The 15,549-nt window shown below is 38.1% G+C and overlaps 1 protein-coding gene across 9 annotated transcripts in view; it reads left to right on the forward strand.

Moving 5' to 3' along the window:
- SNX13 (sorting nexin 13) overlaps positions 1 to 15,549 on the forward strand; it is a 106,034-nt gene that overhangs the window by 16,005 nt on the left and 74,480 nt on the right. For 4 of the 9 annotated variants that reach the window (XM_083378683.1, XM_083378681.1, XM_083378684.1 and 1 more), the window contains 2 exons: positions 9,344 to 9,456; positions 10,606 to 10,708. In XM_083378683.1, coding sequence (XP_083234809.1) covers positions 9,344 to 9,456; positions 10,606 to 10,708 — 216 coding nt within the window. Of the gene's footprint in view, positions 1 to 8,415; positions 8,473 to 9,343; positions 9,457 to 10,580; positions 10,709 to 15,549 lie in introns of those variants that run through there. The other 5 variants (XM_083378686.1, XM_083378685.1, XM_083378688.1 and 2 more) reach the window with 3 other exon arrangements.

Consider the following 15,549-nt stretch of genomic DNA (forward strand, 5'->3'; position numbering starts at 1 on the left):
TATACTTCAAGGACATAAAGAAATTATTCTTAAATTTCATTTGAAATTGACATTAAATATATCTTTATTTAGTGTCATGTTGAGAAGTTTGTTTTTGTTTACTTCTCATAATTTTGAAAAAAGTAATGTTTAATAATAAAAATTTTTTTTATATATAACAGGTCTAGGTTGTCAAACATATTTATAATTTTATATCAGGTCTCACTATCAAATTAAAAAAATAATTTATATTGAAATCTTAATTGCCATAGATGACTTTAGTGTTTTAACAGGATTAAAAAAAATAAAATTTAGATAATTAGGAAAAAGCCATAATGAGTCTTGGTGTCATAAAACAAGCAAAATATTTTGATATTGAAGCATCTGTTCCTGAAGATGGAATAAGATAATATAAAAATTGGAAGGGATCTTGGAGAACATACATATAGCCCAACCATTGTTCAACATAGGAATCTAGTAATACAGCATTCCTGAGAGATTGTCATGCAGTCCTTATTCACCGCCCTGAGTCCTTCGGGAGAAAGGAGGTATACTAAATAAATAAATAAATACATACATACATAAATACATACATACTGCGTTGAAGGAGATTCCACAATCTCCTGAGGCAATGTGTTCTATTTTTAAAGATCTCTTACTGTTAAGAAATATTTTGTGGTACTAAACCCATGTTCCTTCAACTTTGTTTATGGAAAATTCTAGTTGTCACTTGCTGTGACCTTGCCACCAATGAAGAAATTTTACAGTGGAATATATCTAGGAAGTTGCAGGTCATTGTGTTGGAATATTGAATGCGCCTGGGTGGCCATATTGTTCATTTGCTAGAAAATCACTACCCGAAAAAAGCTATATAATGGGAACTGCCTGAGGGAAAGTGGATGCGGGGTAGATCATGCAAAAATATAGCATCAGATGTTAAAAGATGACTTACGGACAATGTACATCAAATGGGAAGATGCCAAAGATACCACCATGGAAGGTATTCTACCTCTGAAACCTCCCCATTATTCATTTTGTTTATGTTATGTTTTGTTTTTAAACCTCAGTGACTGTTTGATACTGAGCATACTGAGAATATATGTCCTGATTATGTGTAATTGAAACAAGCAAGGGTTCTGACATATTGTTACAAGTCACTTTTTTCAAATTCTTGCCCTTTACTTTGGCAAAGCCACAAAACAACATTAGAAATACTTCTAATAGATGTAAAGTAGAAACACATAAAACATTATGAGAGGACAAGAAGACATTGTATATTATTTCACATAATGAAAGTATTATCTAACAATGTAAATGATAAATATACTATATGCGTACTATCCATTAACTGCATTTCTGGAAATAATCTATTATAACAGACATGTCAAACACAAGGCCCAGGGGCCAGATCCGGCCCGCGAAGTGGTTTCATGCGGCCCACGAAGCCATCCTGGAAACAGTGAGGGAACGGCCCCCACTGCCTTGGCCCTGGCCCAGAGACCCTCCTTCTGCCAGAGACCCTCAGATCTGTCCCACTCCTGCCCAGGCCCCCATAGGCACCCTTGATGCGAACCATATAGAGCTGGCCACGCCCACCCAGTAGGCCATATGCATTCTAGCCACGCCCACCCAGTAGGCCACGCCCACCCAGGCCATACCCACCCGGCCCCCTGAGGGCAACCGCAATGCTGATGCGGCCCTCAATGAAATTGAGTTTGACACCCCTGTATTATAATATATTGGATGTTAAAAAGTTTCAGATATGCTGTACTCTTTATTGCAAAAATATTTTTGTGTTGTTTTTTTAATATTGCAAATGTCAAATACAAAATTCACAGCCATTTTCAACTGTAGAGGAAAACAATTGAGTAAGAAACTTAACATATCACTTTTATTTGAAATTATACTGAATTAGTATTATACAGATTGCTTATAATAAAGTAATTATGTTAAAGCAGCTGGAATTCAAAGAAAGTAAACAAAATTTTATATAATTACAGCATATAAAGTTAACCAGTAATTAAACCAAAATGTGTTTTTAAAAATAGATAAGTTAAACTATTACAGGTTGAAAATTGCTATATGGCAAATTTTGTGCAAAAATTCAAAAACGTTCATCCTTTTATTAAATAGCTCTTAAAGGTCTTTGCCCATGACCAACACAAGGCATATTGATTTTATGTAGTCTTTTTACAATTCCTGGTTTTAGCATGTTAGTTGGCAATATCTTCCAGTGAACTCAACAAAAGATAATGTATAAAATAGTGATTAGCTTGTTTTTTTTTATTAGAATTTCAAACTATGGTAGTACAGAGGGAAATTAGATACAAATTTCAGAAAGCTGCTGAAAAAGATACCTTTGCAAGTTGAGTGATAGTTCATAAATAAAATATTAGCTCTGGCATGCCATCTAATTTGTTGAGGGGAAGATACCATAGAATGAAGCATCTGCTATATTCTTGTTTCATGTCAGAGGCATCACTTGCTGAACCCTTATTATCTTAATGTATGGTTAATCTGGAGAAATTCTCAAGTTGATACACTTCTCTAACTTTAATTATTAATAATGTCCCCAACTTTGATTATTGTCTGTATAAATTGAGTATGGGTGTCTATAGGACCATTTTTGACCCTTGTCCACATGCTTGTTCTTTACTCAAATTTGCATTTCAGAAGGTCTGTCAAAAGCTGATAAAAAACACAACAAACCAAAAACCCTGTGTCAAGCCTAATGACATCTTCTCTAGTATCTTTGATTAATGCCAAGTTATTAAATCCTTCAGCAACTGGTGCTTCAGTGACTAGTGCTTTTTCTGTACAAGTAGACCTCAATCTATGATGTAATTGATCCCAAAATTTCTGTTGCTAAGTAAGATAGTTGTTAAATGAGTTTGGCCCCATTTTTCAACTTTTCTTGCCACAGTTTTAAATGAATTACAGCAATTGTTAAGTTAGTAACATGGCTGTTAAGTGAATCTAGCTTCACCATTAGCTTTGTCAGAAAGCCACAAAAGGATCATATGACCATGAGGATACTGCAGTAGTGTAAGAATAAAAAAATGGTCTCAAGTAACTTTTTTCAGTGCCACTGTGACTTTGAATGGTCACTAAAGAAATGGTTGTAATTCAAGGACTACCTGTACATAAAGACCCAATCTCCTAAAGACCCTTCTAACACCCAAATTGGCTTGCCTCTGAAAGACTGTAATAATTAGGTGCAGACAGTCTCTAAATAAATCTTAACAACTTACAATGTAGCAAAAAGATAAAATATAATAATTCAAATGCACATAATTAAAACAAGTAAAAAACAAGTAAAGAAAGAATGATGAATCCAAATGTCAATAAAATTCAAAAAGATCTCCTAGCCTAAGACCAGGGAAAACAGTCAGTTCTTCAGGACCCTCTGGAATGCCATCAGGATAGGAGACACCCAGATTTCAAGGGGAATTTAATTCCAAAGGGCAGATGGTACAACAGAAGACTTGCTTCCTTAGTCCCAAAGGGTAATTTGTTTAATAGAAGAGACTCAGTACACACCAATCTTGCTGGTTCTTATTGGCCAGGAGAAACCACAGGAGATAGATAGTCAAATACAAAGCCCCATACCATGTAGGGTTATAAGGCCCAAGAAACATCTTGAATCACACCTGGAAACACTTTGTGAAGCAGAGGGTTTAATGGGCACACCCAGCTAAAAGTTCCAACTCAAAGGGCAGCTCAATCTAGACTGCATTAAAATAGTCAAGCTTCAAGATGACTAAGGCATAAATGATTGTTGGAAGGACCTCTCAGTCTAGGAAAAGTGCAATTGGTGCATCAAATGAAGCTGTGCAAAGGCATTCTTGGTCAAACATGCCACTTGCTCATCAAGCAGGAGCTATTAAGTCCATGATGATCAGATTGTGCATTACCCTTGAGTAGGGATTTCTCACACAAGGTGAAAGTTGGTTCTTCTCCCCATTCAGGCCTGCATAGACTTCAGACGTTGGGACAGACTTTAACAGCCTCACTCAGGGGATCAAAAAATATAATTGGATATTACCAGTAACTAATACTGTACCCCGACTGGCAGAATCCTCCCAATATTCTTATTAGATCTCTCCCATTTATTTTCAGCTGCATTACTTGGCCAGCTCCAGCAAAGCTTCAGTTCTACTTTATGGGGACTTAACTTTTCTTAGTAGTTCTTGCCTGCTCCCATTTTTAGAATGTCAAATTATGGATATTTAGGATTTCTTCAAAGTAAAATCTTGGCTTCCAGCAAGGAAATAGTTTTAATGGTTTCATAGTGGTTTCAAAAAGAGTTTTTGAGTGAACAAGATAACTGCATTAGGATTATCCACTCAAATTTCCGTCTGTGTTAACAAAGAAATGTTAAAAAATAATTGAGCTAAGACAGACTATGAATTTATTTTTAAAGGAAACACAGTCACATGATACCTAGAGCTTTTTGCCAACTAATTCTTAAACCTACTTATTGCACAATCATTCACTTAATATTTTTTATTCCAGTATTTATTTTCTCTTACTCCTTTATGCAACAGAATAAACTGGACAGTTTTACTAAGTAGAATGATGTAACTTGGGAAAAAGTAGATCACTTTTTTTCTTTTCTAGGTGAAACAATCACACAACACAATCACACAAGCAGTCATAAAAATCATTGCTACACAGTAATTCTATTCTAATTATTTTATACTACTTTAATTCTAATCTCTGCAATAATTTATTGAGACTCTATTTCAGAGTATTTTAAGCTGTTGATGTAATGAAAAGTTTGTCATACTATGCAAAGAAGTAGAGAGGGAAGATGACATGAACTGTAAAGACAAACTAGCCAACCCTTCTAATGGTCTATATGGTACACATTATTTGAATTTTGTCTTTTTAAAATATACCTGGGAAACTTTTTGACTCAAAAGCAGCATTAAAATGTAAGCGATATCAAATAAATCAGATTATAATATTATACTCTAAATCTGTTCAAATCTATCCCAAACTTTCAGCAACTCTTTCCATACCATCCATAGTATTGTAAAGCTATAATTCTGATGCCGCTGTAATAATATTTTTATTATATAACCTGCATACTTCACAAAAATATAAAATGTTTATTCATGTTTTCAGCAGAAAAATATTAGCCTGAAGCCAAAAAGAAACTAAAGACAACCATTTAGGCTGCTGCACACTAGAATAGTTTTCTCCATACTGACTTATTCCAACAAGGCTAAGAGGAATATGTCAAGTAAGTTATCAAGATGACAATTCAGAAAACAGTACAGTTCAAATATAGGCAAGTTTCAGAAAAATGTCAACTTAATGCAAAGGCTAAAGTATCTGAAAGAGTTAAAACAAAGACAGAAATCCATCACTGGTAAACATTTAGAATAAATGTTGAAAACTATTTTTTAAAAAAGTGGTAGTAGATATAAACAACTTATTTATTTGTATCCTGTATTTATTTTTAAAAATAACTTGAAGTGCTAAACATATCTGGCACACTTTGTTTTTCCTTTTTTCCCCACAACAACTTCATTAACCAAGTTAAGCTGAAAGAGTGTGTGGCCCAATCATCCAGCTGCTTTTCTTGGCTAAGACTGGGGACTAGAACACACAGTCTTCTACTTTCTATCCTGTTTCCTTAGCCTCTAGACCAGATTGACTATTATTGTGTAGTACAGTCAGCTGTGGACATTTTTGCTTAGCTGATGTCCAGTGGAGTGATAAAATATTTATTACAGGGAGTATTTCTGCAGCCAGAAGGTACATTTTTATTACTACTTTATTTGATAGGAAAGACAGTAAGGTGATAACAGTATAGTGTCACCAGATAAGCATTTATGGGATTGTCAATCTTCTTCTTATAGTTATGTTAAAGCACTAGACCAGTGAATAAGTAAAAGTAAGTTAAATTTTCATTGTTAAAATCTTGAAGATTGACTTAAGATCTAGATCTATATACATGCATGCAGATAAACATTAGAGACCTACAAGGGCTGTCCACTTTTGTCATAAAGATAATGCTGTGTACTTATGAAGAGTATCAAAAAATTAAGTCATATAAAGGGATTAGAAAAAAGTTTTTATAGAATCAGTAGGTGAAGAAATACAACACATAGATAAATAGTATAGTATTGACTATTCTGTCTCAACTAAAATTTTGAGGCAGATAACTGGATGAAGAAACTACCTTATTCATTCAGAAGAAAAAGTATTGATTAGGGACAGCTATAATTATTTCTTCTGTTGCTTGGTATTTGCACATAGAAGTAAAAACAGTATAGAGAATGAAAATATACACGTATCTACACATATACTTTATAAAATGTGATTTTTCAGATGAAAAATAGTGTGGAGAGAGACATGAACATGTACACACTTATAATCTATATGTACATTCTGTGCTTTTGTATTTGTATTAATGTGTGCATAAATAAATAAATCAAGCAAGCAAGCAAGCCGTCTACTTGCTCACAGCGACTAGGCAGGTTATGGAAAATAGAAACACTGCAGTTAGTGAGGGGTTTCCTGATTACAGTCGTATGCCTGGAAGATTGCTAGTCAGGTTTCGAGTATCTTGTCATTTAATTCCAGGAATCTTCTTTTTGAAAGCATTACTCTAACTCTTTAATTATGAGCCCAAACATTTTGTAATGTAATTATTAGATATTCAACCCATAAGCATAGTACCGTATTTTTCGGACCATAAGACGCACTTTTCCCCTCCCAAAAGTGGGTGGAAAAACGAGGTGCGTCTTATGGTCCGAAGGTAAGCGAAAACACTTGTCTCCCGTTCAATCAGCGCAGTCCATCAGCTCCATTGGAGAGACGTGATTGAATGAAGACATGGAATTCTCCGCCCTGCCCCTGTGATTGGTCGGCAGGGGAGGAAATACTGCTGGCCCGCCAGATGCATCATAGCAAAACCATGCCTACACTTTTGCTGGCCAAGGGAAAAATTTTTGCGATACATCGGAACAGATCATGTGACTTTGCGAGTTTGACACCCCTGCAATATATCAGTGCCTGTTTTTGTACAGGCATGTTTTTTGTTTGATGTTTTCTTTTTAAATTAAATGAATTGTAATGTATTTTTAACTTAGTTTTGACTATGGCCTTATTTCATAAACTGGAACTTACTAATCATTAGGATTAGTCAAGGAATGCTGGCTGATAGGGACCAGGAGACATGCCTTTTCTGCCATAGTGCCTACCTCTGAAACATCCTTCTTCCAATTAGGACGACTGTGCTTCTGTTAGCCATTCAGAAGGCTTTAAAGACTTGGCAAGGCACTCAGTCTTGGGAGTGTGTGAACAGCCACATTTCCTAGTTATATTGATATACTGATTATAATATTTCTTGACTGCTATTTATATTTAATATCTTTCTTGTATTATGTTTTGTATATTTTAATTGTTTTTATGATTCTTTGCTACCCAGAATCACTGATATGAAATGGGCAGCATACAAATTGAATAAGCAAATAAATAATTCATGGCTGTTGTGGAAATTTAATGGTTAGGCTTCATATTAGTGTAATGCTGACTAGTTTCCAAACCGCATTTAGACTAATACCTAACACATACCTTCTTTCTCTGTCTTTCTGTTTGTTATAAAGCTAACAATATTATACAGACACTCTTTTGCTTTCTGCTTTTCATCTCATCTCTAAACTGATTGTGCACTTCTGCTATTAACCAGCAATTAGAAAATATGACAGGCCATAAGGTAAAAAGGTAAAGGTTCCCCCGCACATGTGTGCTAGTCATTTCAACTCTAGGGGCCGGTGCTCATCTCTGTTTCAAAGCCGAAGAGCCAGCACTTGTCCAAGGATGTGTCCGTGGACATGTGGCCAGCATGACTAGATGCCAAAGGCGCACGGAATGCTGTTACCTTCCCACCGTAGTGGTCCCTATTTTTCTACTTGCATTTTTTACATGCTTTCAAACTGCTAGGTTGGCAGAAGCTGGGATGAATAACAGGCTCTCACTCTGTTATGAGGTACTCAGGATTCGACCCGCCAAACTGCCAGCCTTCTGATCGACAAGCTCAGCATCCTAACCCACTGAGCCACTGCGTCCCTATTGACAGGCCATATGTTATTTAATAATGTAATGCTTGGAGTTTTAAGAACAATTTTAAATTTATTTCATATAAAGAAGAATAGAAGATTATCACATTAATATCTTAATTATTGATGGAGATTGTATTTTGTTGAATGTTCTTTTGAGAAGGATTGGTCACATTTTTACTTGGTTTTAAAATAGTTTATGTAAACTAAACCTCATCAGTGACAATCATTATCAAGATTTCAAGAATAGTATATATCTTGTGCCCAATTGCCATAAGCAAAGGATTCTTATCAGGAATATAAAAATGTTGGATTCAATATAACAGGCCTTTTTTGAGTTCCTGAAAATGTGAGATAAATCCTACATTATGCTGGAAGGACTGCAAGCAAATATTAGTATCTTTGGTACTAATGTGAGGTTAGTCCCTTTGGTCAAAAGTCATTGTGCATTTTTCCCAATTTCTTTAAAGAATCATAAAATCTTATAAAATAAAATGTTCTTTGTTTTGTTTTCTGCACTTTCTAATGAATATTAATTTATTTTAAATTAGTGGATCATTGTTGCATTATAGATTATTAGCTCAGTATTAGCTGCCAAATACAAGTTGCCTGCACTTAGCGTACCCCTATTAGGACCTGCAACTGTGTTGCTAAGCAACACAGCTGTGGAGTGTAATGTCATGTGACCGCATTGACATACCATCAGTTCCAGCTGGAATCATGAGGCAAATCACCATTAGTTATTAAGTGGGATGTCACATCGGTACAATTTTCTGACTTCCTGATGGCTTCTCCATTGATTTAGCTTGTCAGAAGTTGGCTGTGAATAGAAATGGTCATTATGTGACAGATCACTGTTGCCAAGCAGTCACATTGCAATCACATGACAACTTTGAAAACCTGTCATAAATCTCTTTTTTCAGTCCTTCATAACTTTTAATGGTTCCTGAACAAGTGGTTAGCAAGCAAAGATTAAATTAAGAAAACAAGGAGCTTTGGAAAAATCCTGCAATGAAGGATAAATATTCAGCTTTGATAGTTTTTTATTTATAATGTTGGCAGTATTTTCTCTAATGCATTACTTCCATCTCTGTGAATGACTACCTAATTTTTACTTCTAAGTATCTTCAATGAAACAGCAAAAAGAAAAAATCCTGACAATACATAAATTCTGGTATAAAGAGTTTATTTGATACTCCGTAACAGTTATGTCAAATTAGAAAATATTGGGGAAAAGTTTATACTTAGATGTAAACGTAAACCTAGTTTTTTCTCTCATTTTATTCCAGACCAATCTTTCCATATGGGGATGGGGAAGCCTTGTTGTTCTGCTTTTTCTAATTACATTTGGACCATATGCTATATTTTACTTTGCATTTTATATCTTCTGCTCTTTGGGTGGGTAAGTATATCATTTGATTTGTTGATCAAGGTGAAGAAATGTTAAAAGTTAAGATTGATACTCTATAATTATTATTGTTATCATTATCTCTATTACTCTCATTATCATTCTCTTAAATTGATGTGCCATCTAACTCCCAATAACTCTAGAAAATTACAAATAAAAACATTAAAGACAAAAAAATGCAATAATGGACAAAAATGAAAATAAATATGGAAATATAGGATCATGTGAGATTACAGGTAATGATCAACATCTTCAATTGCACCTGAAGCAAGTTGGTAACCAATGCATCTTGTGAAGCTGTGATAGTTACAGGGGTATCATTGCCTGCAACATTGCTTTCTGGATGAGCTGAAGCTTCTAGGTGATCTTCAAGATCAGTCCCATGTCCCATGTAAAGTATGTTATAGTAGTCAAGCCATGAGATAACAAAGGTTTGAAAGTCTATCTGAAGAGAAGGGAACATCAGCTAAAGCTGTGTAAAGGCCAACCTGTCTATGGCTGGGATATGAGCATTTTCTTACATTGTATTTTATATAATTTATTGTATATGCATCAGTATATGTTATGTACATTATACATTGTAGATTAAGTGTAATTATATTGCATAAGCTCTCATCTCTCTGTATGCCTAACTTTAAAGTTTAGGTCAAGGACAAACAGGTTGAAAATATAATGAAAATTATGTAACTTATATTTCCCAAAGAGTCCAATGTATTTATATCTAGCAAAATAAGCTTATTTGGAATTTTTTCAGAAGTTTTACTCACCCTGGTTAACAATATTTTGCAAGGAACACAAGCATCTTAAAAGAGTTAAAATATATATGTTACCATCAACTTTTATATTCTCATTGAAAGTTTTCAGTTTCAATTGTGTCTATTTCCATTTTAGAATTTACTGTGGACAATATTATGAAATTATAATAATTTTAATTAACTCTGGAGGAACTAAGCTAATATTAAAGGCATTAAGGGGAATTTAATTCTACCAATTGTGCGTTGATAATAACGTTGTTTAAATAGAGCATTTAACAACCTAATGTAATAATTGTAGGAATGTGCATATATGAATACTTGTTCTTCTATATTGTGAATGATAGTCACTACATTATCTCAAAGTTTGTTATATGATTTATTTTTGGAGGGGCTTTGTGGTAACACTTTTGTTTGGAAAAACTAATTCAGAGAAGTACCTTGGACAGTGTGAAGACTCCTTTCTTCCTCCAACCTCATTTGGTATTAATAAGGTAAGCAACAAGAAATAAAAGCTGGGTTTATTTTGTCTAAATTTTACTATATACCATTTTTCTCCAGTTAACAATTTTTTATGGGTAAGCAAAATGTTTTTAAACAGCTATTAAATATCATCAGTTATTGGCAATCAATGTCTTTATCTTTTAAAGTGAATATAGATAGTCCTTAACTTAAGATCACAATTGAGCCCAAATTTTCTGTTGTTACATGAGACAATTGTTAAGTGAATTTTGTCCCATTTTAATTTTTAAGTTAGTAACACTCTTGTTAAGTGAATCTGGCTTCCCCATGGACTTTGCTTGTCAGAAGTTCCCAAAAGGTGATCACGTGACCCAGGACACCTCAAGCATTATAAATATGACTCAATTGTTAAGCAGCTGTATTTTGATCACATTACCATGGGGATGCTGCAATAGTCATAAGTGAAAATCAGTCATGAGTCATTTTTTTAATGTTGTAACTTTGAAAGGTCACAAAATGGACGTAAGGACCACTTGTATCAGATAAAGGGAGAAGTTGTAAAATAGGCTATTAATGTATTTTCAGCATTTGTGATTGAAGTGTAGTTAGCATTTCAGTTCAAACGGTCTTTTAACAGTTTTTTTAAAAATTGCCAATTGTAACCCAATATTTCCACAATATCAATACTGTAATTTCATCAGTGCTAATTACTATTATTTCATTGCACAGCTCAACATTTGATTTGTGCTTAGATTGTAAGCCTCCCTGAGTCTTCGGAGAAGGGCAGGATATAAATGGGATTTAAAAAAAAATAAAAAAAATAAACTTCTTCTGCTCTTATAGAACCTTGCTTCTGAGCCCTTTACATGATCCCTTTTTCTTTTTACCCAGGGCAACAATAGAACCACCAGAGAAATTATCTTTTTAGCATGCTTGTAATTATATGTGTTTTGTGCATTAATATGAGATCACTGATAAACATTAAGACTTCTGAGTCATACATCTTTTATAACTGCCAATTGTCCATTTGACCTCTTGCTCACTATAGGCATGGGGCACTTTTCTGGGTTCTGTTCTGTTTCTCTAAGGTCCTGATTCTGCCTGCATCAAGGAATTCTGATGAATGTTTTTTAAAAAAATCTTGCCAGAGACGTTCTCACTCTCTGGTGCATGTTCTTACCCCTATCACATATATGACAAGATGGAGAGCATATTTTTGAGCCATTCTGATCACAAGTGGTAAATCCAGGCATGTAGTTTCGTGAACCTGAGCATTTTATTGTTTGGAAGGCATTCCAAGCCTTTCAAGACTGTCCAAAGCATTTGGACTATATTAGATAATTCTACCACAGTCTTATTCATATATAGGACCCGCAACTTGGGCGTCCTCCTGGATTCATGGCTCAGTTTGGAAGATCATATAGGAGCCATGGCCAGTGGGGCTTTTGCCCAGGTTCACCTGGTGTGACAGTTGCGGCCCTATCTGGACCGAGATGCCCTACGCACAGTCACCCATGCGCTCGTGACCTCCCGGCTAGACTACGGCAATGCTCTCTACATGGGGCTGCCCTTGAGGACCACTTGGAGGCTTCAGCTGGTGCAGAATGTAGCCGTGCGAGTTGTGATGGGAGTCTCCCGATAATCCCATGTAACACCTCTTCTCCGCGAGCTGCATTAGCTTCCAGTTGCCCTCCGGGTGAGATTCAAGGTGCTGGTAAGGGAATGCCGACTGGTGGCCCCCAGGGGGAGGGCCTTCTCTGTGGGTGCTCCGGCACTTTGGAATCAACTGCCGGTGGAGCTCCGGATGACATCAGACCTCCGAACCTTCCGTCGCGGCCTGAAGACCCATTTATTCGAATTAGCTGGTCTGGCCTGATGGGGGAATATGGGTTTTTAAAATTGTTGTTTTTAATGTATTATTGTTTTTTATTTGGGCATTGGTTTAATCTTATTTTAACTTTTGTATCGTAATTATATATGCCCTGTGAACCGCCCTGAGTCCCTAGGGAGAAGGGCGGTATACAAATTAAATAAAACCTAAAACCTAAACCTAATAAATGGCATGGGCCTGGATTATCTGAGGGAGCACCTGCTGCCAGTGTCAATTTCCCATCGTCCTGTGCGCTCCCACAGGGAGGGCCTCCTCAGGGTACCGCCGGTCAAGGATTGCCAACGGGTGATCCCCAGGGGGAGGGCGTTCTCTGTGGGCGCGCCTGCCCTATGGAATCAACTGCCAGTGGAACTTTGGACTTCCCCCGACCTTCATTCGTTTTGCTGGGACCTAAAAACCTGGCTCTTTGAGCTATCTGGCCTTGTCTGAGGGGTTTTAATGATTTTAAATTGTGATTTTGACTTTTTGGGGCTATACTTAATTTAATTTTATTTTAATTTTATATTGTATTGTTTTTAAATTCTGCCCTGTAAACCGCCCTGAGTCCTTTGGGAATAGGGCGGTATATAAACCGAATAAATAAATAAATAAATAAATGCCCTGTAAACCGCCCTGAGTCCTTCGGGAAAGGGCGGTATATAAATCTAAATAAAACAAACAAATAAATAAATAAATATTGTACTGGTCATGTATCTCATGACATTATAATAAAAATTCAATGCCAAATTCTTTTTGGCATTGATGTTACTGTCACTTTTTCTTCCTGACAGTCTCAAGGTCAAACTGCTCTTTGTATCAGAGGACAGTAGGAAATAACCTTTGGCAGTTGGGGTAAAACACATGCTTTTTGACAATATTTTTAAAAAATGTAGAATGGATCCTTTTTTTATATATTTCCCTATTTAATTTAATTTAATTTAATTTATTGAGATTTCTATACCGCCCTTCTCCCAAAGGGACTCAGGGCGGTTCACAGGGCATAAATATAAATGACAATACAAAAATTAAAAAACAATTAAATCAATGCCCAAGTTAAAACAAGAATAATAAAACAAGCCGATAAAAACCCATGTACCCCCATCAGGCCAGACCCGCTAGTTCAAATAAATGGGTCTTCAACCCGCGACGGAAGGATCGGAGGTCTGATGCCGTCCGGAGCTCAACCGGCAGTTGGTTCCATAATGCCGGAGCACCCACAGAGAAGGCCCTCCCCCTGGGGGCCACCAGTCGACATTCCTTGACAGGAGGCACCCTGAGGAGGCCCTCTCTGTGGGAACGCACAGGGCGGAGGGGAGTTGACGCCGGCAGCAGGTGGTCCCTGAGGTAACCCGGACCCATGCCATGTAAGGACTTAAAGATCATAACCAAAACCTTGAACCTTACCCGGAAGACAACTGGTAACCAATGCAGCTCGCGGAGCAAAGGTGTAACATGGGAGTACCGGGAAACTCCCAAGACAACTCTCGCGGTCGCATTCTGTACCAGTTGGAGCCTCCGAGTGGTCTTCAAGGGAAGCCCCATGTAGAGAGCATTACAGTAGTCAAGGCGAGAGGTCACGAGCGCATGAGTGACCGTGCACAGGGCATCCCGGTCCAGATAGGGCCGCAACTGGTGCACCAGGCGAACCTGGGCGAAAGCCCCCCTAGTCACGGCCACTATATGGTCTTCCAGGGTTAGCCGTGAATCTAGGAGGACTCCCAAGTTGCGAGCCCTATCCACGGGGGGTAAGAGCTCACCCCCCATAGAAAGAGATGGAACATTTTGAATGTCCCGGGATGCCGGAATGCACAGCCACTCAGTCTTGTCAGGGTTGAGTTGAAGTCTGTTCCTCCCCATCCAGACCCGAACCGCCTCCAGGCAACGGGACATCACAGCGAGGGCATCACTGGGGTGGTTTGGGGTCGAAAAGAAAAGTTGGGTATCATCGGCATATTGATGATACCCAACTCCAAAACCACGAATGATCTCACCCAGCGGTTTCATGTAGATGTCGAACAGGAGAGGCGAGAGAACCGACCCCTGAGGAACTCCACAAACGAGAGACCTAGGGGCCGATCTCTGCCCCCCTGCCAACACCGACTGCGAGCGTCCCAGGAGATAGGAGGAGAACCACTGAAAAACCGTGCCTCCCACTCCCAATCCCCTGAGACGCCGCAGCAGGATACCATGGTCGATGGTATCGAAAGCCGCCGAGAGGTCTAACAGGACTAGGACAGAGGAATATCCCCTATCCCGAGCCCTCCAGAGATCATTCACCAGAGCGACCAATGCCGTCTCCGTGCTGTGCCCGGGCCTGAAACCCGATTGGTAAGGGTCCAGATAATCCGCTTCATCCAGGACCAGAGGGAGCTGATGCGCCACCACACTCTCAACCTTCGCAAGAAAGCGAAGGTTGGAGACTGGACGAAAGTTGTTCAATACAGCTGGGTCCAAGGCAGGCTTCTTGAGGAGAGGTCTCATCACCGCCTCCTTCAAGATGGTGGGGAAATAACCCTCGCTCAAAGAAGCAGATATAACCGCCTGGAGCCAGCCTCGTGTCCTCTCCCTAGCTGCATAAACCAGCCAAGAAGGGCACGGATCCAATAAACATGTGGTGGAACTCAGCTTCCCCATAATCCTGTCCACTTCATCAGGGGTCACAGAATCAAACTCCTCCCAGATAACATTGACAAGACCGCCCGTGTCCTGATCGCCAGACTCTGCCCAGCTGGAGTCCAAACCGGTCCGAATCCGAGCGATTTTATCCAACAGATGTTGACTAAACTCCTCGGCACGACCCTGCAGGGGATCCTCCCTCACCTCCTGATTAAGAAGGGAGCGAGTCACCCTAAACAAGGCGGCCGGGCGATTATCTGCGGACGCGATGAGGGTGGAGAAGTAATTACACCTCGCCTCCCTCATCGCAGCGAGATAAGACCTAATGTAGGTTCTTAACCGCAATCGGTCGGGTTCAGATCGGCTGGACCTCCAGCAGCTCTCTAG

This window comes from Vipera ursinii (assembly GCF_947247035.1).
Source record: "Vipera ursinii genome assembly, chromosome: Z".
NCBI classification, from domain to species: domain Eukaryota; kingdom Metazoa; phylum Chordata; class Lepidosauria; order Squamata; family Viperidae; genus Vipera; species Vipera ursinii.